This window comes from Melospiza georgiana, chromosome 6 (assembly GCF_028018845.1).
Source record: "Melospiza georgiana isolate bMelGeo1 chromosome 6, bMelGeo1.pri, whole genome shotgun sequence".
In the NCBI taxonomy this organism is placed as follows: domain Eukaryota; kingdom Metazoa; phylum Chordata; class Aves; order Passeriformes; family Passerellidae; genus Melospiza; species Melospiza georgiana.
The window spans coordinates 8,002,500-8,028,201 of NC_080435.1; the positions used below are offsets into that span (position 1 = coordinate 8,002,500).

General features: G+C 34.3%; 1 protein-coding gene across 6 annotated transcripts in view; it reads left to right on the forward strand.

Moving 5' to 3' along the window:
- FUT8 (fucosyltransferase 8) overlaps positions 1-24,923 on the forward strand; it is a 101,473-nt gene extending 76,550 nt beyond the window's left edge. For all 6 annotated transcript variants that reach the window (XM_058026795.1, XM_058026793.1, XM_058026798.1 and 3 more), the window contains exons 10-13: positions 10,564-10,810; positions 11,968-12,144; positions 16,018-16,168; positions 19,891-24,923. In XM_058026795.1, coding sequence (XP_057882778.1) covers positions 10,564-10,810; positions 11,968-12,144; positions 16,018-16,168; positions 19,891-20,208 — 893 coding nt within the window. In that variant the 3' untranslated portion in view covers positions 20,209-24,923. The remainder of the gene's footprint in view (positions 1-10,563; positions 10,811-11,967; positions 12,145-16,017; positions 16,169-19,890) is intronic.
- Positions 24,924-25,702: the final 779 nt, after the last annotated feature.

Here is a 25,702-nt window from a genome sequence, read left to right on the forward strand (position 1 = left end):
AAAAAAACCCACTTTAACTTGCATACAATTGTACGAATTATGTTTTGCCCCCACATCTCACTCTTATCTATAAACATTTGCTGAAAGAATGGATTAATTTCTAGTTCTAATTCTTAACATTGTGTTTATACAGTGGCTTTCATTAGTTACATTTTAATTCAAACAAGTTCAATTTCTATGAAGCAAGCTGGAGAATGGTGATTTGAGAGAACAGAGTGGAAGAGCAACCTCTCTGAATTTTCCCTTTTTTCAATTGTGTTAATCTTGAAATAGAGCTACTGATGCTGTGTAGATTTTTTGTCTTCAAGGTGCCTTGTAAGATACTCTGTGTAAAGGCATTTTTCTGTGTAAATACAGAATATATTTAGGAAGTGGTAACTTTTAAAAGGACCTTGGAATTCTATTGAAGTAGGTCTGAGTTTTCAGAGCAATGCAGTAGCCTAAAAGAGCTAAGTGTGATCCTTGTTCATGTCTAAGTGGAAGGTTATGGAATAATAGCAAGAAGCTTTTTTCACTGTGCAGAGCAAAGACAGGCTGCAGGACACTGTCTACTTCTGTTATCTGGCCTTCAAAATGAATATTGATAAATATGAAAGGATTCTGAGAAAGACCTACACTGATTCAAGGACATAAAAATCTGCTTTACAGTTGGAGATTAAAAACCATAATTCAGTTCTAAAATAAAGCAAGTTTTAAAAGCTGGTCCTGCCACATTTTATAAGTATTTCTGTATGTGAAATATTTCTACTTTCAGACAAAGATGTGGCTGGATTATTTTGATTAGAGATGAGATCTGCTTTTCACAATGACTCGCTGCTGCTGTTGACCCCTATTATGGCAATGGGTCCAGAAACAGAAAAGCAAAAAAAAATGCATGATCTAGCATTGGAATTACAGGAGATGCAGTCTTTTCTTGTAACTAGCTTTATTTCTTTTGGGGATTTTCAACCAGAAGAATATTTGCCTTTTTGTGTTTTGGAGTGGATATGTTTTTTTTTTTAATTTGTTTGTTTTGTAGTGATACTTTTAGTGTTGTCTTAAAACTTGTGTCATGAAGTTCACTTGTGCAGTCCCAAATCTGCCATACTAGACTAAATTACTTTATTTTACTTTGCTTTAACCTATTTTAAGGAGGTTGTAATAAAACACATCTGTGTGTTTATCATGTTATAATCAATCAAGCCAAGTTGATCCTAATTAAGCCATTTATGTGGCCTAAACGTACCACTGGTTCTCATCTAAATATATGAGGAACTACATCGAATCTAATCCGTTCTTGGTAAAAGAATGGTGTTCTTGGAAGTTGTTTTGCATGTCAGTGGCATCTTTCAACAGGATGGGAAATAAATGGGAAATACTTTAATTTAAATACAGCTGTTGTCCAGTAAATTTTCTGACAGCAGAAGTAAGAATGTCTGTATTTCTTTAAAGGTTGATACATATAATCATACTATCTGTCAAAAAATGTTCAAGAAGCAAAAACATTGGGCTTGTATACAGTGAGTTGTCTTTATGTCATTGCTAATTTAGATGAAGATTTGATGTCTGCATAAAATGCAATTGAGTGTTTGATAATAGTTCCTTGCTTGGGCAGGACTATAAACAGATTAGGAAACATGTTCCATGAGAATTCTTTAACTGCATTGAAATGAAGGAAGGTAACCTAAATGTGCCCTGACTGAAGAAAATTACTTTCCAAAAAGCAGGGGCTTCTTTCCCTACATTTCTTGATAAGGGGAAGCTGAAGACTTAGAAATCCAAAGAGTGCATGGAGGTGGGGTAAAGGATTCTTGGCTTTGTTCTGTTCAGTGGAAGGAGTAATTGATCATGTATTTGATCACAGATCTTATGCTGTTTTCATTAAATACTACAATTTGAAGCATGACTTTCCCTTTTTCCTAGCAGGTTGATGTTGCCCCCCCACAATGTAGTAGCCAAACTAGTACCTGGAGGTTAGTGGTTAATTGCAAACTTTCCTCATAAGCATTAAATCATGGACGAAAAATTACAGATTGGTAAACAAAATGTCCATTGCAAACTGGAAAAAATGTTTTTGCTTAATTGTCACCCTTTTAAGGATTTTTTTAATAAGCAAAAGAGCTACAAATTGGCTTAATATTAGAGTTTATTTGATTTTTATTTTGAAAAGCTTTTTTCAAAACATTTTTACTTGAAAAGTTGTATTACTGCAGCATGCATAGTAGGGAAGAATAGCATTTTTGTACTGAAATGAAAAATATCAGGTTTTTTTTTTTATATATGAAGAGGTGGCATGAGGTAAATGAAGTATGTTAGGTTTTAAACAAACTGCAAAGTTTGAAATGGGAATCTGAGTTCTTTGTTTGGCTGCAAAAATTTCAATCCAAACTGAAGCATTGTTAGGTTTTTGGGGAATTAGGACCTGAATTCAAGTTTTGAACAACTTTTTAATGTATTACACTGGTCATTACAACATTCTAGTTAAGTAATATTACCTATTTTAAAGTAATCTTTAAACAAGGGTAACCTGAGCTAGCAGTTGTGGAGTTGAATTCAAGTCATCCAAACTCTTCCTACGTCTTGAAAATGACTACTGCCATTTCCAGGTGGGAGACATCCCAGAGCACTGCCAGTTATGGTTATGGCTCTCGTGCTTGGGAATATATCAGTTATTTTGGTGGCCTTTTGTCCTCTTCGTGCAGCTACTCTTCGTTCTTTACAGTAGCACAAGGCTGGGCATTTCATTCGTTTCAGTGTAACTTCACCAAGTCCTAAAAGGTTTTTATCTTTTTACATTTGAGTAATTAATTAAAAGAGAACCTTAAAATGTCAGCTAATTCTCAAGATATATCTCTTATCTAGATTTAAAATGTCATATTGAAAAGCTGCTTATAGGCAAATGGCTCTGAATAAAGTTTTTCCACCATGTGAAACAACGGAAAGTTAAACTAAGACTTTTAAGGCAGAAGTACTTTCTTGCATTTTTATGTTTGTTTCTCAATCTTAAGGCCTTCAGCCAACTGATTTATTTCTAGTGTTGCCTTTTATTGCACTGATCTACCCATTTTTGAAGACCCACGTTAATTTTAACATTTGATTTCATTTAGCATTTCAAATGAAACAATAGTACTTACTTTAGTACCATATTTTTGGCACTCCATGTCCATGAATGTGATTGTGCTAATTGTAGAGAAATCTTTGGAAGATGTTTTCCTGTAGCTGGTATTACATAAATCCTGAATACAGACCTGAACAAAACAGGTTGTTTTTTTTTTTTTTTGCAAGTAGCTTTAACTAAACTAGTGCTTTTAAGTTTCCTGTAATGTGAAAATTAACAATAGTTTGTTACTGTAATAGTTATGAAGCAAGCATCTCTATTTCTGTGTGATTTTTCTTGATTTTTTTCTTAATGCTTCCCTTACATTTTCCCCTGTGACTGAAGATCAGAAAATTTTCCTTTTCCATTATTGCAGGCTTACACCCTTGATTTTCTCCTTTCATGTTGGTACACCATAGGAAGTAGAATGCATCCTTGTTTCTTTCAGATGCATTGTTAAGGTGACGTGTGCTTCACTGCTATGAATCTCAAACAACATGGAAGGTTTATTCTCTCCTGTTTTATTTATGGTCAACTAAAGTGTCCTTTTGTCTACAAATACCTTAAGAGCCGTGTTCCATCTGGGCTTGCATATGGAGGTACTTTTACTAATTCATTGAAAGAGGAGTCCTCCAAGCGTTCAAATTAGAACAATACAAGATTAGGAGTTATAAACCACTATCTCAAAGAGACAGTAAATGTCTTGTCTAAACTGGGAGTGCCTCTCCATTAGATGCCTGGACAGGCAGCTGCAAATATTAAGCTCCATTGTGATGACCTGTTGGAAGCTTCTAGGTCATGAAATATGAAATACTATCTGCATGTTGGCTTGTTTTTTACATGCTTATACATGCCTGTTACAGGCTCGAGTCAGCATATGCAGGCAAGAGATAAGTCCCTGAAGCTGTTGAAGGATTATTGTAAAATTAAGCTATTTTCTATTACAGAAAGGATAACCTAATATTCAAAGCAAGTATTTGAATAGCAAATATTTGAAAAGCAACTATTTTCAAATATATAATAATTAACATTAGACTGAAATAGATAATAAGCTTCAGTGCAATTGTTTGAAATCAAATCCGAAACTGGTTTTTCATCAATATAGTTGTAAGGATCTTTTTTATGTGTTCCTGAGTTATTTCAACTATCCTTACATATGATCTTACTTTTAAAACATGAATTCTGTTTACTTGAATTACTAGACTTGGGTAACATGGAAAAACCCTTTTGCATTTTTAGAAGTGTATTTGCCTTTACAAATACATTTCATTATATTTTCTGGCAGCCAGGGAATTGGAGCTCCTCTTTAGCAGGTACCCCTTTCATATCAGCTCTTTAGATGAGATGGGGCATTGTTCAAAAGCAGTTTGAATATATAAAGATAAAAGAAAAAATAAATTGCTAGTAAGCTTCTTGATTTCTACCTAGTTTGATGGTCTTCTGACTGCTCTGTGAAGTCTGTTTGTGCAATCTCTTCATCTGTTTCCAGATTTCTTTCCAGCTGACATGCTGGGTATCTAAACAATTGAGGATGGGAAAAGTCTTTACTTTTTAATGTTCTCTCAAAGTGATGTGACAGTTGCCACATAAAGCCACAGTTGCTTCTGGTAAGCGATAAGAAGTTTTCAGTAGAGTGAAACAGAAACATTGGTCATTATAATGCAGCTCACCCGAACTGCTGGAAAGGGAACAAGAGGCTCTAAAGGCACCACTGCTTTTGTCTTTTAAGAGAGAGCTCTTGCAAATGCAGAAATTGTTGTGCTCAGTTGAGGCCTCCATCAGGTCAAAAGGGAAAGCATTCACTGGAATCTCATCACTTGTTAGGACAGTAAGAGCACTGTTCATCTTTGTGCTGTGGTTTTGATTATGGATAGGATTATCAAAGAACTGGAATAACATGGGAAAATAAACGTTATTGCAATACTGTCACTTGTGTTAAAAAGACATGTTGGTAGTTCAGTAGCTCTGGGAGTTACAGTTTTTGCAGGAGCAGAAGACACTATCATTAAAGTTCTACTTCTCAGGAGGGAGATGATAAAATAATATCTTTACAGATTTATTTTAGACAAGTTTCTTGTGAGAGCAAAAATCTTGTCCTCATGCTTTATCTTTCTATCTGCCCTTCTTAAACCTAACTTCATTTAAGTCCTGAATATTGGATGAATTTTGGCCAAATTTGACTAAAATAAATAGGTCTTGTTAAAAGTCCTCAAAATAGGTATGTGTGTGTAAAGAGCAAGTGAAGTCAACATTCAGGCCTGTGAGGAAGCGAGAGGCAGTGACTGATCACAGATGCCACTTTTCAACATGCACACGGTACCCACAGAGGTAAGAGACGTGAGAGCAAGTGAGAGTAGTTGCAAGAGTTGTACAGGAGAGGAGAGGAAAGAATGCAGGAAAAAAGCCTTGGAAGTGCTGGATTGAGAAATGTAATAGAAGGCATGTTGGCATGTTTGAAAACATTTTGGTTTATTCACTCCTGAAGGTATCAAGATTCAGCCCCTTGGGATGACAAATGGGACAACACTATCCATATGGCATGTGAAGCCTGGGAAAAAAAGGACTATATTCAGTTTCTTTAAATCAGAATTGTACCAAATTTATTCAACACCTGTTTGCCTTACATGGCTTGATTACATAAAGGATGATTAAAAACTTAGTAAGTGGAACACTAGTGAGAAATAGTTCAGAAAACCAAGTTCAAAATTCTGTATTAAAATTGTACAAAGCAAAAGCTTAGAGAAAAAAAAACCATTTCAATATATGAGTTGTATTTTACATTGACTAGTTTAAAAGAAAAATATGATTTTTACCTCATGGCAATTCCATTTTATTGTTCAACTATGGCATAAAGCTATTGTGAGGTAACTTGGTATTCAGGAAGAGCATAACATGACATAACTTTGCATAGTTTTCATTTTTTACTATGTCTGAAAAGAAAAGCACTGAGGTATCAGGATAAGGCCTGAACCTGCTGTCCTTTGCAGTACGTAACAGGAACCAGCAGGACATTGAGGAGCCTTGAGAGAGTTCAGCACAGTCCTCTCACCATGCCCTGTGCTAGGCAAACAGCTTTCCCAGCACTCTGACATCTCCTGCAGTTGGATTTAGAGTCGTTCACTTGGGTAAAGTTCCAAATTGGCAGTCGGTCTTTGTGCTGTAGAGCTTAGTTAAGTAGATCTGTGATAAGTCTATGCAAATTAATATCAGCTTAATTAAGCATATTATAGAAACAGAAAAGCAGGGAAGCTATTCCATTTTTACATCAGTTTATTCAGTTGTGTTGCTAGCAAGACAAACTGAAATTAAATTGAAATTCTCAGTTACATGACAGGAATGTCCTTAGTATGGCTTTCTTTGGCATACCTCTAAGGACTTCTTGAAAAAATTAAAATTAGCTGATGAATTTTGAAATATCAGGAGATATATGGGCTTTCAGTTAACATTAACTAATAGTAGTGATTGTGTGGTTAAATGTGATCCTCCTTTCAGGTAAGAAATTAATAAAAACCCAATGAAAATGCCCATCCAAGTGTAGGAGCCAATGTTCAGATGGCAGGAAGTAAGCTTACCTAAAATGACAAAATTCCAAAGACCTTTTTGAGTCAAGTCAACATTTTTCAGGCTTCCAAAATAAGTTGATAGGAAAGATACAAACAGCAAATTTTTTTAAATAGGCTTTAAATTAGAGTAAGTTTGAGAAGTAGACAGACGGTAAGATTATGCCAAATCACAAAAATTATATAAGTCATGAGGGGTATAAAGTGATTAAGGCACATTGGGATATTGCAATGAAGCAAAGTTATGCTTTTTGTAAAACACAGAGCTCATTGCAGTGCTTAAAAAGTATTCAGTGTGCCTTGTGAAAATTGAAACTGTGTTACTGATGTATTAGTGATGAACATATCCAAAAACTGGTAATAAATAAGAACTGAATGGTACAACTGGCATGGGTCCTCTGAATTAAAATAATTTTCAGTCCAGGACCTTCCTCCTGAGTATGTTGTTATGGTAAGAGTGTGTGTTTTCAATATTGCAGTATTTTATGACTCTTGCAAAAACACTCAATCTTTGGTTACTCAGTGAAGTAAAATCCAAAACAGGATTAAGTTGCAGAACTCTGGAAGACAATTATTTAGAATATTCCAAACTGAAAAATATCACCTGGAGTCATATAAAAGTTAAGCTGTAAATAGAATTATAGTGAAAAATTTTGACAACTGTAAAAGTAAAATAAATCACATCAGAAGAAGTGACTTGAAGTATTGCTGACATGTAAGTTATGTATAACTACTCTAGAGGTATCTTACTACCTAAATAATTCTATGATTCTGTATTAAATATCAAAATTGTACCACCACTGAGCTGGGAATTGGACCTGATTGACATGATGATGCTGTGATTTAAATTTCCAACATGAGAAAAATATGCACACATTAGTATGGATTATTACCTTTTATGGCTTGTCTGTTACTTAACAAAATACATCTGGGAAGTAGAAAAAATTCAAACATTTTACAAATTAGAGAAAATGTAGCTAACAACTGAAGTGTGTATTAAAAATTAATTCTGTATTTTTAACTTGGTTTCCATATCTTCAGTTGAAAATTCATATGAATCAGTGATGTGACTTATTGTTTTCTAATATATCTGCTTGTCTGTTAATCTGAGTTTTGGTTGGCTCCTGAATCATTGATTTTGATTGCAGTTTATTTCTGAATAGAATAAAACAATATCCTGCTGCCCAGAAAAGGATAACAGTTTTTTAAACTATGCCTGTTGAAAATAGGACAAGCTCATTGCCTATTGTGAATCTTTTCACAAATACTGAAAAAAAAAAGTGATCAGTAGGGTAAGAATGCTGTCTCTTGCCTGTATGGCTGTTGCAGGGCTGTTTACTCCTTCAGGGTTACTAAAGAGTTGCTCTACACTGGTTTTGTTCAAGCAAACAGTTGCTGTCCATTTTCCTTTCACTGCATCTACTATTTCATATTTTTAAAAGTGGATGAAGACTGATAGGGAGTTTTTCCTTCACTCAGATATGATGATACAGCTGATACAGCCTAGAGAGTTGCCATAAGGTTTTCTGGAATTGTGCACGTAGCTACACATATACATCAGCAGATGATGATTGTATGTTAGCAATTAACATGCTACAACATAACTGAAATAGCCATGACCAAATTTATGATTTGATTATAATTTTTTTAAAGACAACATTCAACCTAGTAGTTAATTTTAAACAATCAAATTGTTTTTCCTTAACGAAATACATTTGCAACTTCATTACTATTCAAACAACATATCATGTAGAGTTGAAAGCTGAAATCTGATTCTTTTTCACAATCTTTTTGGATATTCTGTGAGTTTGGTATAATTTAATATAGTTTGCTATATATGCTGAGAGTTTTCCTAGTTCTTCCTGGCTAATCTCTTTTTCTTCAAAACCTTAAGACAGCCTATGGAAATTTTTAGAAGCATGCTCATCCTTTAAATAGGATGGAACAATGTATTGAGTGCTTTTCAGGGTAGGAATGTCAAATAGTAGGTCAGATTGCTCAAGCAGCTTTATCAATAGCAAAACTTTACAAATGACTGTTTACAGACCAACACATTTATTCAGTCACAGAACAAAGTTTTAAAGCTTGTCAATGATGCTGTACTTAATAAAAATCTACCTTTTATATGCAGATTTTCATTACCTGCTTTTTTCCCCTCAAAAGGTTTGCAGCAAATTTCCTTCTCTAACTTAAGACTGAAGTCTTTTCTTTCTTCTCTTGGCTAAGACTGCTATTGTTTTATTTGCCACCCTGTTTCTTCTCCCATTCTTAGCTGAGGGGAAAAAGGTAATGGAACCTCAAGCACTCTTTCATACCATTCCCAAGCTAAACATTTATTGTCTAAACTTTTGCCTGATACTTCACATCTGCACCACATTTAGCACTTCCCTGGCTTCATGCTCCTTTTCTTTATTGCAGCTTTCTGAAGACATACTAATAAAGTGTTATCCATCATATTATAAGAAGATTTAAATGCTCAATATTTTTGCTGAATTTATGAACTTGTATTGAATATTTTCCTGTGACTGTGATTTAATAGATGGTAAAAAAATGAACTGGCTTCTTGAATTAAAAAGAATCATCCATACCTGTAGTATAGGAAATTCTTCTAAAGAATACCTTAGAGTGATGGTATACAGTGGTAAAATACTGACATACTGATACATCTTAGAAGATAGATTTCCAAATGTGGTAAAAATGAATTGAAAATATACCTGAGCATAACAAACATTCCTTATTTAAATAACTATATATCAGAGAGTTACTGCAGCATTTTGACTAGTCTTGCAAAAGTGTTGTAACATTTTGAATCTTTAACTGTTCTTAAACTCATTATTCCTTCCTTGAATTGATTTTTTTCAGCATTAAGATTTATTTGGTCATCAAAAGTTATATGAGTTTGACTTGCTTATATTTAAAGCAGTTTTTTTTTTTTTCCTGATTGGTAAGCACTAAAGAGAGAACTAACCACCTTTGCCAGTAAATACTACAGACAATGGAAACATTATTTTGGAGGAAATGAGCATACTAGAAACATTAGCTAAAATGTTCAGTGCTTTAAAAATGTAATTTTTTTTAATGTTGCCATGTATTATAATTTATTTCAGTATATGAACGTAGCTTTGAATTACAAGTTATGTAGACAGTTGTGTTTGTGTAATTTTTAAAAACTCTTAAAATATGTTTGGTGGCTATTTAGCCTTGAATTGAAATCCCATCTAAACCATCTGTATGTTCTACTGTAGTTAATATTTAAAACATAACAAATTCTTCCCTGTAGGTACATCACATGCTTATACAGTGCCTGTGTTTTCCGTGGTCTATTTAAGTTACTACTTCATAGTTTAAGTTCTTGAGGACAGGAATTGTCTTTCTCCTCTTCTAACAACAGAATAGCTAATTCAGTGGTTATATGATATCTGAAATTTACTGGGAGGAGTCACTGAACAAAAATATTTACTGAATAAAAGGGAGTCAAAATAGCAGCAGAGCTGTATTTATTTTTTTAACTATTTCCTATGCCTTAAAATTTAATTTTTAAAGAAGTAACTGAATTTTAGACATTTCAGATAACCAGATAAGCCTTTGCACACAGTAATGGTATAGATGTATATAAGAATGTATCACTATATAAGCAGGAATACATTTTATATTTTATTAACTACCAGCTGCTAAGAATTCAAGAACCTTCAGTTTTGTTCTATTTGAGGTCATTGTTAGATCCAGCTCGTATATAAATCTCATTTAAAATTATGATTTTTATTAGATTTGTTAATGCTGTTTTTGAAAAAGTAGAGCAAGGATTAGGTAGTCTTTTTGAAATTGAAGATACAGGTGAATTGATATGTTTGGGATATTATTTGCCAGTGGTAAAGCTTATGAATAAAGTAAAGTACTTGACTCATCTTAGTATGTATTTTAAAACAGGTGAGACTAATGATAAGGATGTTCAGGTGGTGGAACTTCCCATTGTTGACAGCTTACACCCACGGCCACCCTATTTGCCCTTGGCTGTCCCTGAAGACTTGGCTGATAGACTAATTCGTGTACACGGGGATCCTGCAGTGTGGTGGGTCTCACAGTTTGTGAAATACTTGATTCGTCCACAGCCTTGGCTAGAAAAGGAAATAGAGGAAGCCACAAGGAAACTTGGTTTCAAACATCCAGTGATCGGGTGGGTATTTAGTTTTCTTTTTAACTGTCTGTCCTTTAATACGTGTATGTAATGATTCCTGTTCAGAAAAAAATTGTTTTATGATGATAATCAGAGTCCCTAAGTATTTTTTGGGGAGAGAAGGTGATTTCTAGATGAAGCTCTTATTTTTTAACTGTGCGTAATACAAGTTGATTACAAGTACTTCTTCAGCACACTTGTCTACCTGCTGTTGGACAGATATGTAAAAGGCAGCTCAACAGAAGGTTTTTTAACATGTCCTTCCACATCTGGTAATACAGAATTTCATTAATGTAATTGCCTTACAGCTTGTATTCCAGTCACTTTACTGTCTGTGTCTTCTTTCCAGTGCCTGTAGCTTTTACATTGAGATAAAAAAGGCTAAGCCTATAATTTACATGCCACAATTCACGACTAATTTTATCACTGGCTACATATGAACATCCTATATGCCATTCCCTTCCCTGCTGGTGTTTTTACAGTTGTTGTTTCCCAGCTATAATGATGAATTGGAAAGGCCTGTGTGGGGAGATATGGGGAGAAGGAAGAAAAGCAGTAAAAAGCAGCTTGTGGGAGAAAGGTTTTTCCATCATGTCGTCTGAAAAATGCTGCTGCTGTGCTGGAGTCTTTTTCCTTTGCCAGAATTTCCTTCAATCCTTAAACTTTCTTTATCTAGGAGTACACAGTAGGTTGTCCAAATGTTAGTTGGCTTTTGACCTTGAGCCAGTGGGCACCTCACTGCTGCTGTGTCTGGAGACTTGTTACATTTCAAGGAGGTCAAAAAAATGCATTTGTAACTACCTTAATTCAGACAATGCATTATATGAGGCAAATATTCCTATTTTCCTTTTCACCTGTATTGATCAGGCATTATCTATCTTCAGGAGATAACTTAGCCTTGTGCTCGAAAGGAATGCCACCTTATATGCTATAATTCAATGTCTTTCATTCCTTTCTTTCAGTTACCCTTTGCCTTCCTTGTCAGATTATTATATTTCTTTTGAGAACAGACTGACTTCATGTTGTCAGTGTGTCGTGATGGACATGGATGAGTTTTAATCCCTCGTTATTTTATGTATTCATTCAATCTAAAATTTCATTTGCTGAAGTATGTGTAGCGTTAATAAATGTAATTCCTAGATTTTCCCCTTTTCCAGTGTCCACGTCCGAAGGACAGACAAGGTGGGGACCGAGGCAGCGTTTCACCCCATTGAAGAGTACATGGTGCACGTGGAGGAGCGCTTTGAGCTTCTTGCTCGCAGGATGCACGTGGATAAAAAAAGAGTGTATTTGGCTACAGATGACCCTTCCTTGTTGCAAGAGGCAAAATCAAAGTAAGATAAATTATGTTTATATTACAGTTCCTTCCGTCCAGTTAGCTTTACAGTTTCTGACTATTGTGCACCACAAGTTTTAGTATAATATTTTTTAATCCTTTATTCAGTTAAGACTGCATTTAATTTTCCAGTGATTTTGATTTTTCTCTCAGATATGCTTTTCTGGGATTTTTTTCCTCCCAAGTACGCTTTTCAAAGCTTAATGTTAAAAATCTGGAAGTGTTGAGCAAGATACCTGTGACTATGTAAAAACAAATCTATGCTGTAGAACAGAGGTAAATAAAAATTATATATACATAAACAATAGAAACACACAGCACTTATTATTGAACATACATAATAAAAAGAAACTATTTAGAAATATTGTAAAGCCTGGTTAATATATTAAGAAGTATATAAAACCTGTCCAAAAAACGCGAGCATTTGCCAGAGGAATTTTTTTTAAGTGGGTTGAAAAGCTTATGATGCAGCTCTTCCCTCTTTCAGAAGGACTTCTGTAGTGATAACATAGAAGACTTGCATCTACATGTTGAATAATTTTGTCCTTAAATATAGGGATTCTCAACTTCTTACAGCGTCTTTGTCCCTTTTTTTTTTGTCCCTCTATCCTCTTCTAGCTCTCTAGAACATGGATACACAGTAAACATTCATTTACTCCTAGATGGCCTGTATTTCCTTGTAAATTAATACTTCTAATTAATTGATTAATACTTTCTAAAATCAAAGCAACTCAGTAGTGGCAAAGTTTTGAACTGTTCTGTTCCTGGTGACATTATTGGAAAAATATGTAGGATAACATACTATATAATAGATTTTCTTTGGCATGTGCAAGGCAAGCAGAAAATGTTATTTTGTAGTAGAATAATTTTCTACAACATTGAAAACCTGTCTATTTCCACTGTGCTATTTCTGTTTTTCTTTCATATTTATAAAAGGCTGCTGTTTAAAATGATGATGTTTTGTGAAAACTAAATGAACATACTCAACTCCAGATGATGGCAACCTAATCCTTTTTTGTATGTGTAAAGGCAAGAATAATAATAGAAACAATTATAGCATTTAAAGTGCAAATCTAAACAATGAAAAGACGGGTAATCCAAAGTTGAGGTTATAATATTTAATTCATTATATGGTCCTAAATAACTTTAGGAACTGTTTGTAACATAACAGAATTCAGTATTGCTGTAACAATCTTAGTTATGCATTTTTATTTATTTTTGTTTAATTTTCAAGCCTTAGCATTCTTTGTGAATAGTAATGAGATGCTCTACCTGTGTAAACATATAATCTCAAGTTTTTAATAGCAACAAAAACTAATTGTAACGTATTCAGTAAAACAATATTGAATTTTATTAAGAATTACAGCTCAAGTTCATTCCAAATCACTATTTTACTTTAATTTGGATGATACAGCCCATTCATATAGCATTAATTTTATGTTTTCTTCATAAAAGGCATACAATCTGTAAGTATTGAAGAATTTTTTATGTGTTACTGCTGGGTTTTCAGGTCACAGCTTACACTAAAACATAATTTCTTACGTTGCTTGCACCCTACTGTTGCTTGCAGCTTCAGATGCCTTGAGTAGAAGGCATTTGAAACTTCCTGTGATTTCACAGAAGGCAGGGTGCAATTTGATGTTGGGGCATTTAATAGCATCTGAAGGCAGGTTCAGGTCATGTTTTGGCAGCAAAGAAGCTTTTCTTTCTCTTCTTGTGAAATCAACTATAAATTGGTTTACACTTCTGACAAAAATGTTCTAGTCACATTGAACTACCAAGCTTTGATAGAAACAGCTGTCACATTGCAGTAGCTTATGTTGCATTCATTATTTTGTGAAATAATATCAGTAAGTCCTAGGTACTGTATCTCTCTACAAGAGAGTGATTGGCTGTCAAACAGCGTTGGCATTTAAGTAAAGAAAATTTAGCCAACATTCACATGAATAGGCATGTTGTTTCTAGCAAGAGTAGTATTTAAAATAATCATAGTCATAAAACCAGAAATGTTTTGACTTAAGTTTCAGAAACTTCCCTTGCAGACAGATGTCTACCAACTGCAGATACTGTAGTAAAGATAGTGCAGTCACTACCACCAGTTTGTAGAGTGTTTGTGTTCTATTTCCAAAAGAAGGAAAGAGGTGATATATTTTCAGAATTAGGATCATGTAGAACAATTTTAGTAGAGAGTAGCAGGGTTGAGAGTTCAACAACTGTAATGATCAGGGGATTAAAGCATTTGACAGCTTCTGGTAAGCAGAGGTCATGGTATTTATCTTGGATAAGTGATGTGTTAGGGATGGTGTAAATTGCTTTTTCTTTGGCTGATTTAATCGTTTTCACATGCAAATTTTTGAATGTCTAGTACATGTATTTTTAGTCCATAATACTCTTACAGTATCTTCACTCCTTAAGATATTCAAAATAATACAGATTATATATACATAAATTCTTAAAGAGACCATATTTAATATATTTCTGGTTTGTATATGAACCTATTTAGGTATTGTTCTTTAGTACATGAGCACAAAAATTCAACAAATCGCATTCTTCTTTCCAGAATGTTTTCCTGTAAAGTCATCTGTATTTTTTTTTCTCCTTTTTTTACTGTTTATTTACTTCCACAATACCAGGTTAATATCTTTTCTCCCTTTCTACTATGTGCAGTTTGGCTAACCCTCCCCACCCCGCAAGTTATAGTATGCCTGACATACAGAATTCAGCAGTGCTTCAAAGTACTAGAACTTAATGAACAGCTCATATATTTTCCAAATATTTTTTAGAGCAAGACCTGAGAAAACACATTATTTCTTACTCAATCTGCTTACACATATACTCACAATATTCTTTCAGAGGGAAGAAAATTTTCAATGCCTGTTCTGGACACCTGCACAGGCCTAGCAGTTGAGAACAGGAGCCTGGGACTCACCTTGGTTTGCACCCACAGTGATAAGCTGTAGTTACACAACTATCAGCTTCTGAAACCAATGGAAACTTGAAACAGTCCTATAACTGTGCTTGATTTGTACCCTTCTCTGAGAAGAGAAGGCTGTTAAGTGCAGCGAGGAAAGATTTTTAACTCTCTCTCTCTCTCTTCCCTGCCTTTTTATTTCTCGTTTTCCTGTTCCCATAAGAGCACAAAAAAGAAAAAGGATTTTTAAAAATTTTTAAGTCATTGTTACATGAGAAAATATTTTATTTTAATATGATATAAACTAAGGTTTCATATTTAAAAAAAAAACCTTTTTGAATTACAGTAGTACTGATGTTTTTTGTAATAAGTAAAGAAAAGTGTATTGCTGTGGAATTTTACATCTATTTCCTTATGACATTCCTTATAAGTGAATTGCAAAATTTGTTCTCCACATGGCCTTAAGAACTGTGAAAGACTTTTTTATTATTTTCATTAGTTTACATGCATTTATTTAATATGTCCCTTTCACAGGTGACTGGGTTTTTTTGCAGTGTCCCAATCAGTATCTAATAGTATGGTAGTAAGTGTAGCCTAGTAAAGTCAGAATCCCATATCCTGATTAGCAGTAGAGAAAACTTAGTGGTCTGAGTATATTTCATCTAAAATCAGCATCATTTGCAGAATGTTGTATGTACTTCCTACTGTGTCTTTCGCTTCAACTTGGTTATATATCTGACAGATGTACAGAATCTTTTTATTTATTTTTTCTTGATAAAGAGAGGGTATGCTTGGAGGCAGCAGTGAACTTCTAGAGGGTTCAGCAAAATTGTAATTAATTTCCTGTAAAGCAGAGACTCACCTAAAATGAATTAACAACCCTATCTTGCAGCAGAGGTAATGCTTCTTAAAAAAAATAAACAGAACAATTCTATTAACTGTGTATTGTATTTTTCACAGGTATCCAAATTATGAATTTATCAGTGATAATTCCATATCGTGGTCAGCAGGACTCCATAACCGATACACGGAAAACTCCCTAAGAGGAGTCATTCTGGATATTCACTTCTTGTCTCAGGCAGACTTCCTGGTCTGTACGTTTTCATCCCAGGTAATATGCAATGCAGACATAGTGTTGATTATATGTACCAGTTCTAAATCTTAGTTTTCTTCATGCTTCTCTTTATAAAAAATAGTTTTAAGATGAAAAGCACAGCAAAAAGTTACCAAGTTGACGTGGCTAATGTGCTGATCCACCTAATTCACATATGGCAAGACATTATTTCTATCCGATTAAATGTTTTTTACTTGCTGTTGTTATTCTCTTAGGTGACAGAATCACACATGATTGTACTGTTAGATGGAAGTGGACGCTAAACTCAAAAGTTAAAATTCACTTAAAAACTAAATGTTTTCCACAGCCTCAAATGTAAATTTTTTGCTGCGCTGTAATGACAAATAGAAACAAGCGCATATTAATATTAATATATGGTCAATACAATGATATATTGACCTTGACAGACTAAGAAGACAGCAAAACTACAAAAAGTATAGAAAAGCCTCTTATCCTTCCATCGTGCTTATGCATACATTTTATTTACCATTCACCACATGCTGTAGGAGAGAATGACATTTTATAGCATATTTAGAAGGTTATTAATACAGGCTGTTTCAGACCAAAGACCTGAGTAAAATCCAAAGTAAAAATTCTCACTAAGAAGAGCTGTGAGGAGCCATCCTGTTTAATAATAATGTTTGATTTAGCTGAAGCACATCCACTGAATGCATATCACAGAGAAAGAAACAAAACCTATAGCGGTATGTCTTAAGTGTCACACATGCATTGGTGTAGAGACAGTTCATAGTCTGAAGGAAGAATTATGCAGTCTTGGATAAAGACTTAATGAAAAATCTGTAACATTTTCTGCTATTGTTATATTCAGATAGCTGTGTTAAAAGTGATAAATGTTTGCTTCAAGTAAAACTCTGGGTGTAAACATAGTTTAAATATAGCCACAAATGGTTTGGCCAGAATATATTGTAATTGAATTTTAAGTGTTAAAGAATGAATATGTGTTTAAAATACATCAACACTGTTAAGGTGATACAGGTTGATCAGGACCTCTGGAGGGCACCTGACAAAACCCCCTTTGAGGTTCATGGTGCCTTTGAGCACAACTCTCATTCTATTTCACCATGTAGGCTTTTTTATTGGATAACATACTTGATTTTCTAGAGTTGCAGAAAGTTCTACTGAAGAATAGGAGATCCAATATTAGGGTGTTGCTGTCAATAGCTGGACTATGAATTTGGTCCAGTAATTAATTTATTCTAGGCAATTTATTGTGCTGTAGTAATTAAAACTCCTTAAAAATAATTTAATACAATTTTTCTGGGCATGCAACATTGTGGATCTCTACAGAATCTTCATATATTGGGCTTTTCTAAGGTCTGTTGCAAGTTTTCCCACTATTCATAAAGTTTTCTTTTAAGGGGTTTTAAATTTGATTATCATAATTATCTCTAACATTTGAATTGCTTTCCCTGTCCTTTCATAAATTAAATAAACAATTTGATATTTACTTTGGCATTGAAGGTAAGCAAAAGAAGGTAGTTAATGACCATCTTTTGGCCAATAAGTGTGAAGAAAAAGTAAGGTTAAAAATGTATTCCTATTTATTTTTATTGTGATTTTGGACTTTCTTATTAATCGATTCTATGCTGACTTTGTTTTCTATTTTTCCAAAAAGACTCCAAACTTCTTAACAGAGGTATTAAGAGAAAATGATGCTATATGTGAATAGAATCAGGAATTCCCCTGTATTAGTTAGAAATTAATTAACAAAAATTAATTATCTAAAAGAACATTGGTAGAAATTGAAGAATAGGTATTTCCTTAAAATACTGTTGTTAAAGAATTGGTCCTCTAATGTAATGGAGAGTCAAGGGAAGCAACCTACCTTGGCACTACACTTCAGCAACGTCACATTAATTGAATAGATTAATTTAATTTTATAGGAAAACCACATGGGAGTTACACAAATCATAACACAGCAGGAGAGTTAAGATTACACATTAGAAGAAAGATTTTTTTTTTTTTGCTCTCTTTGTTCTTCATTTAGTCTTCATGAAGTCATAGCTCCCTCTGACTGATATAACTTCATTTCCTTCCAGAATTTATTAGTCTTTGTTTTTTTCATTGTACAGGTAAGTGTACAGGCTGCAGAACATGGGATCTGGGAATAAAAAATGGGAGGCTGGTTTCAGCTATATTTCTGCATGTGGGTGTTTTGCCTGCTGTCCTCACAGTTTACAGTTTAGTCGCCCAGGTTTGGTGCTACAAAGAAAAAAATTGCTGAGTGAAGGTGTTGAATGTTTTGTGTCAGATATGCACAACATACTTGCTTAAAGCATTTCTACTGAAAAGATTTAAAATCTTTATAGTGTGTATTATGTATGTCTCTTCCTAGGGTACACACATATGCAGATAACAAAACAAATACAGTCACAGAAGCTATAAAATAAATAGCCTTTTGGAAATATATGGGTAATCAAACTTGTTTTTATATTATGGTGTGTAACAGGTACTTTGAAATAATTAACTTCAGTCTGATCTTCTGAAAGGCACTTCTGAAAAGTTTTTTTAAAGTTCAGATGCAGAGGGATAAAAGGAAATCTATTACATTTTTAAAGCAAATGCCTCTCTCAAAGGAGCTAAGAAAGTACAAATATGTCTCATATGAGCGATCAAAGTTCTATTCATTGTATCTTCAAAGGCAGAAAATAAAAGTAAAATCAAGCTTTACTATATTAACATAGACTGAAAATTATGAAAAAGCTGAAATGCTGCTTTGTATTGGAGAAATCTGCTGTATTGTTAATCAGCCTTTATCAAACTTACGTGAAGTTAGAGAAGGACACAGTAATGCAGGTCAGAAACCAGAGAACCAACAGCAGCCAAGTCAGACACCTGACCAAGAAGAGCCTTCTAGCCAGCTGTTGAAAAACCTTTTTTAATGTAGTGGTATGCTTGTGTGTTTCTGGCAACTCTGAGAAATACAATATAATTCTGATGTGGGAACGTGTGTTCTGTGTGAAGAAAATTCCCTTCATAAAATGGGTTACAATGACAAGTAAAAATGCATCTTCCCACCGACGTAATAATTGTCTTCATGGAATTAATTTCATTTATTTGTCTTCTAAGTTGCCAGCAATTCTATCACTGTACTAATATAAACAGCATTTTAAAGCCTTGGACTTATGGAACTGTTTGGTTGTGAAAATTTGAACTTCCTTTAGAAAAGTAAATGCAAGACCTCATTATTGCAGGATAAATTTAAATGTAAATTCTCAAGGTTCAAAGGGAAGTAAAATGCAATTTTTAGTGGTTATAGTAGAAAAAGAAAACTTGTTTTTACATTTGATTGGCTACACATCATTAATTTTAAAAAGCAGAGTTGCTGGTGTTCATATATATGTTTTCATTTTAAACTGAAGAGTAGATGATACTAATTATTTATCTATTTATTTATTTGTTTGTTTGCTTACCAAATCTGATCACCAGAGGCCAATTAAGATTCTGCAAAATTTCATGCTTTTTAGTAGCAAATATGCAGGGATTCTGTAGAGTTTTTTTGGTTTGGTTTTGCTTGGTTTTTTTATTTTTTGGGGGGCTATTTTTGTTGGTTGGTTGATTAGTTGTTGTTTTTTTTTTTTAATCCAGACATTCCAGACCCTGATATTCTTGGGAAATATTACTATACGTTAGTTGTTGATTTCTGCGATATATTTCAGTCACACACAATATTAATTACTTCTGTTTTTATTTCTAAGGTTTGTCGAGTTGCCTATGAAATTATGCAGACGTTGCATCCAGATGCTTCGGCATATTTCCATTCTTTGGATGATATCTACTACTTTGGGGGACAGAATGCTCACAACCAGATTGCTATTTATGCTCATCATCCACGAACTGCTGATGAAATTCCTATGGAACCTGGAGATATAATTGGAGTAGCTGGAAACCACTGGGATGGTTATTCAAAAGGCATCAATAGGAAATTAGGAAGAACAGGCCTGTACCCATCCTATAAAGTTAAGGAGAAAATTGAGACTGTCAAGTATCCTACATACCCAGAGGCTGACAAGTAGATTAAAAGGAAGACATTCAGCAATTATTATAAAAAACTCAGTTTTGATTGGTTCAAACCAGTCAACAATGCACTAACTCCTGGTTTCTATGGGATTTGAATTTGCATTTTATCATGCGGTTAAAATCAAAGCCTTTGCAATGAAACTGGACAAGAAGCTGAGAACAAGTGGATGGGCTATTGTCTGAACTTACTCTTAAACATTTTTGTTATATGCACTCTCACACATGCACACACAAACCCACGTACAGCAGGAAAACTGTTGTTTTATACTTCTTGTCTCTTTTCAGGAGTTGTCCCGGTCATTAGTCTTACGTGAGCTTTGGGCTCACTTCTCCGCCATTAATTGACAATAATGTTCAGACTTATAACACTGCCACATTGTGTAATTTGAGTGACATGAACATATTTTGTATGTGCAAAATTTGAAACATGGTGCCTATATTTGAAAAGTTTGTGACCTTTTTAGAAGAGCCATGCCTGTTTCACAATGGGCAAGAGTCCACTTTCATCTGGTGTTACTGTGACCACTGAACTTGCTTCAAACAAGAGAGTCAGATTTCAGACTAGATTTCTTTACAAGTTTGGGGTTTTTTTTTTTAGCATTCCATTGATTACTTCTCATCATTAATAAAATAAAGGTTACATTCAACAATCAAGTAGTCACTGTCTCTTAGGAGCTTTTGTAAACAATGCCATGAACAGATTCTTTATTACTGGTAATTTCTGGACATTGCCTTTGATTGAAAAAAACAACAACACAAAATCCACAAAAGAAGGAAAAGATATTTGGAGTTTCATTGAATTTTAAAACACTTGTGTAGTACAGCAGTTGCGTAGGGCACAGCACTGCTCAGCTTTGTGGACAGTCAGTAACAGCAGGATTATTTCAGTGGGTAAATTGCTTACATTTACCCTCTGACACTATTTTCTTACCTTTTCTCTTTCTCTTCTGAAAATAATTCAGGGTTTAGGGTATTATGGATGGCCACTTAGCATTTTGGCATTGAATATAATTACTTTTAAGTAAAATACTTCAGGTTATCCCATTTATAGAACCTGTCAGTCTGGACTACTTTAAAAAAATCTAACAGTTTACCCAAAAATAGTAGGTTACAAGAAAATATACAAGGATGAAGTTTTATGCATGTTGTAAGATTATTGGTACTTCTTAGTGTTCTGAAGTCTCATGCCAGTCAGCTCTCATTAAGAAAAGAGATAATTTATAAAATAATTTTACAAATAAATTCATAGATTTGATGATTGTATATATAGATGCATATAATATGTAAGATGACAAGAGGTTGTTTCCAAATAAAAAGAATATTTAATGGCATTTTATAGCTTCTAGTGCAATCCAGTTTGGATTACTGGAGAGCAGAAAATATGTTTACTGTTCAGAGGCTGAGGAAATGCCATATGAGCAAAGGTTAAAACAGCATGGCTAGTTGACCTTAGCAAAGCAAAAATATGCTTAATTATGTTTATGAATAGACCAAGGACAGTGTTTACATAGCGAATGGGTGCACTTGACCATGAATAAATTTTAGGCTGAAAACTAAAAGGAAATCTCTGGAAATGTTCAGTTCAGCAGCAGGCTTCCAATTGAAATAGTGCTGAGATGGAACTGGATTGGTATGTGAAGGAATTACAAAGTAGTACTTTCTGACATTACTTCCAGGACCAGTCCTGTAGATCCCTTCCAGTAATATGTCCCTCAACTAAAAAATTATTTTGCATCTTGAAAAAGAACAACAAAATCAAAGTTGAAAACTCTGGGGGAAAAAATACACATTTACCATAGTGTTAAATAGACATATCAGTGAAAATGAACTTAGATACCAAATGAGATATAAAGACTGATTGAAAGATAACGGAAAGTTAGTAAGAGCAGCCAAAAGTGCTAAAGATGAATTTTTGCAACAAAAGATGCCTAGAGGCAACTGGCGTTTCTATATTTTGGAACTGGTAAGGAAACAGCTTTATGTAAGTTTCCTGTCTAAGTGATAGTGTTAAATTTTCCACTAATTCAGGCAAATGCATATTTCAGAGGTACAAATGTAGGATAAATGATTTTTTTTAAACTTTTTTTGAGTTGTACATATAAAGCTACTGCTACTTTCCTTTTCAACTTGAAAAAAATAGAAACCCATTTCTAGAACATTTCTTCCTCAGCAATTAGGTGAAGGCTTTTTTTTTTTTTTTTTTTTGAAAATAGTTTAATTGTTTTTCCACAAATACTACATTAGCTAATTGGTATAGATTTATAGATTTTGAAAATGTTTTATTTTTTAAGCTATTTACTTACAGCTTCAGAGCCCATCATTTCTAGTGATTCAGAAACAGTATTCATAAATAAATTATCACTAAAGTTTTCCTGTAGTTACGTAACTCAGTTAAAAATGCAATGAAAGAAGATAAATAACAGAATATCTAAGATGAGCCCAAAGGCAAAAGCAGGTGTGGTAATGAGAGAACTGAAAACACTGATGTTGTAGAAGCTGAACCTATATAATGTGGCAATTCCTCAGCAGACTGTATCTGACAAAACATTGGCAAGGTACACATACCTCCTTACATATTCTAAGTACCTAATGAATTATTAGGTCATCATCTTTGAGAAAATGATCATGAAATTATACAAAATTACAGCATCACTGTTAATAATTCAAAAATGTACTAATGTAGATGCTATGATCTTATTCCCCAGGGTCATATGATCCTCTAGTGCTCAAAGTGCAGTACTTCTCAGAGGAAGAAATCTAGCAATACCCTGCTTGCTGGATGCATGTTTCTAGAGATCTGTTTCCTTTAAGACTACCAATTAGTTATATTTTGGAATCCTGGGACATTGGTACATTAAAACTGATTTTGTTTTATATTAAACAGAATGAATATTTGAGACTTTATTCTCGCTGTACAGTGGGGTCCAGGTAATATAGAAGGATTGATGGGTATGTGGAAAAGAGACCCCCCCAGATTTTTATTGTAGCTCACAGAAAAGTGAAATAATAGGAAATAAAATTTTGTCTTGAATACCTGGAGAAAGCTGAATCTTTTGAAGGCTATGAACTCATTAAGTTACTAGCCAGAATGCTTGTGAGGAAGCAAGCATACATCATGTTTCTTCTCTTTACCTTCTAGCCCGGCACCAATCCAGTCTTGTAATTTTTGCTGCATACCAAACCACCTTCTCTGACACCCATAAAACAACAAGCCTTCATACCCCCTTGAACAACTGCTGTTTGATTAAATTTTTTCTCTTTAAGAAACTTTGGTGTGTGTGTGTGTATGCATGTTGCATACGTAAGACCCAATATGAGCAGCGCTCTGGCGTTCTTCGCTATTTTACGTTATCACTGTCACATTCTCGGTAAAAACGTACTTGCCAGGTAAATGTAGTCTTTGGAAACTTCATATTGTCCATGCTGCTTAGAAGCTAAGAAATTTATTTTGAGTGATTCAGTTACCTGGTCGTCTGTGATATTGCTGTACCACCGACCTCAGTTCCTGATTTTCAGGCCAGGCCACAGTCAGATGTGTGGGATTTGCAGGCTTTCTCTGCCAACATCCTGCCCATGTGAGCTGCTGAGTATTATGGGTTTTTTCAAAAAGGATGATGTTTTATTTCAAAGTTTTTACATATTTTTAAATGTTTGCCCTGTTTACGTTCAGATAAATCTTTTGTCTAACCCTTCTATGACTGAATTTTAAGAAAACTTTAGGGAAATCAGATTTTTCTCCTTTACCAATTTTCTGAAAGGAGATCTGGTGATACCTTTTTTTAACAGAGAGATATTCACAATGCAGATGTTTCCTTCATAATGGGTTTTATGTTTCTTTGGTTTGCAATTATAGAGTAAGGGTCTTCTGAGCTAATAGAAAATAAGTGGATAATTTTCATGACAAATTCTTGATAGAGGGAGGGAGATTTTTCTTCATGCCGGTGGAATAGCACCTACCATTTGGAACATTTTCATAACAGTGAATTGAACTTGGTTTTTCCAGGTCATTAGCTTCTTCAGAATGTAATCTCTGATGTGACTGAGGAACCCAGATAAAAATAATTTGCTTAGTTTGGGAAATGGGAAGGAGAGAGAGTCTAAACATGATATTGTGCTTTTAATATGAGTTGCTACATCATCTTATAAAGCCACAAATAAACATTTCTGTACTGGGTTAAGCACCTCTGGTAGTGAAATCATACATAGAATTTGCAACCCTTCTTTTGATTTTGCCTGATACCAGTCTGAGTTGTATATAAACGTCATGGTCATACTCTGATTATTGGTTGTTAATATCCTACAGTTTCATTCCTCTTTTGGTGGCATGGGAGCAGGTTGTCAAGTGGCCCAAAAGGTTGTTTGGTTTTCTTATTGTATGGAATTAAAAGTACACTTAAAGCTCACTTAATTCTACTTCCCTAAGGCACCCCCTAGAATTGTAATTGTAGTCTTCAGACTTTTGTCAAGGTTCTCCCTATCTACCTGCAAGCTTACCTGGAGCAAGACTGGAACAAAGAAAGTAATTTACAAATATGAAATGCATACAGGTTGTGTTTGACTTCATAATATCCTGTTCATTTCTTAAAAGCATGAAACATGGCATTGCATGATACAAATAAGAGGATAGTATAAGATTCCCAAGTCTGCAAAAGAGTTGCTTGTCTGCTTGCTTGCATTACTGGTTGCATTCACTGTGTACAAGATTATTTAGGAATCCAGGTACGTGGGGCAGAGGTCTTTCAGCATTACTACTGAATCCCTTCCACTGATGTTTGCTGGTCTTTAGCCCTTTCGTTACTGTGCACAGACAATGCTGGTGATATTTGTTATTCACTGGAATCCCTTTATTTTTTTATGCTTGTTTCCTTTGACTCAGCTTGTCAGCAGAATCCTATTGCCACTGCAATTCAAACAAGTTTGGATTGATGCAAAGGAGTGTCAGTTGTTTGCACAAAAATGTCTTTGCCATTGCTCAGAATTAACGTCACACTCAGGCTGGCTCCTTGTGAGGTGCTGTTGAGGGAAGGACCATCTCCACTGCACTGTACTTTACATGTTTTGTAGCTGCTGGCAGTACAGGTACATGGTTTTACTTTCAGTTTTGCATGATTTTTCCACTTTATCCAGACTCAAGGTTTTGTTTTGTATATTTATATATTTCTGGAGGTTGGTGCGATGAAGTCCCAAATATGCTACATTTTCTTCAAGAAATATAACAGACCTCATTCCATTACCTCTTAACTGTCTTAAAGACATACTATAGTCGCACCATTTTAGTAGAAGCAGCTAGATTCATGTTTCCTGAAGAGACTGACTTTTTTTGTTCTTCTATTAGCTCTACCACTTACCTGTATCTGATCTCGATTGACCATGGTTGTATGAACCTTCTTCACACCTTTCTGATTCACATATTTTGATTTCTCTACCAGGTGGTCATTACTTGACCAGGATTCCAAGGGACAAGTCTGTATTTGGTGTTTTGTAATAACC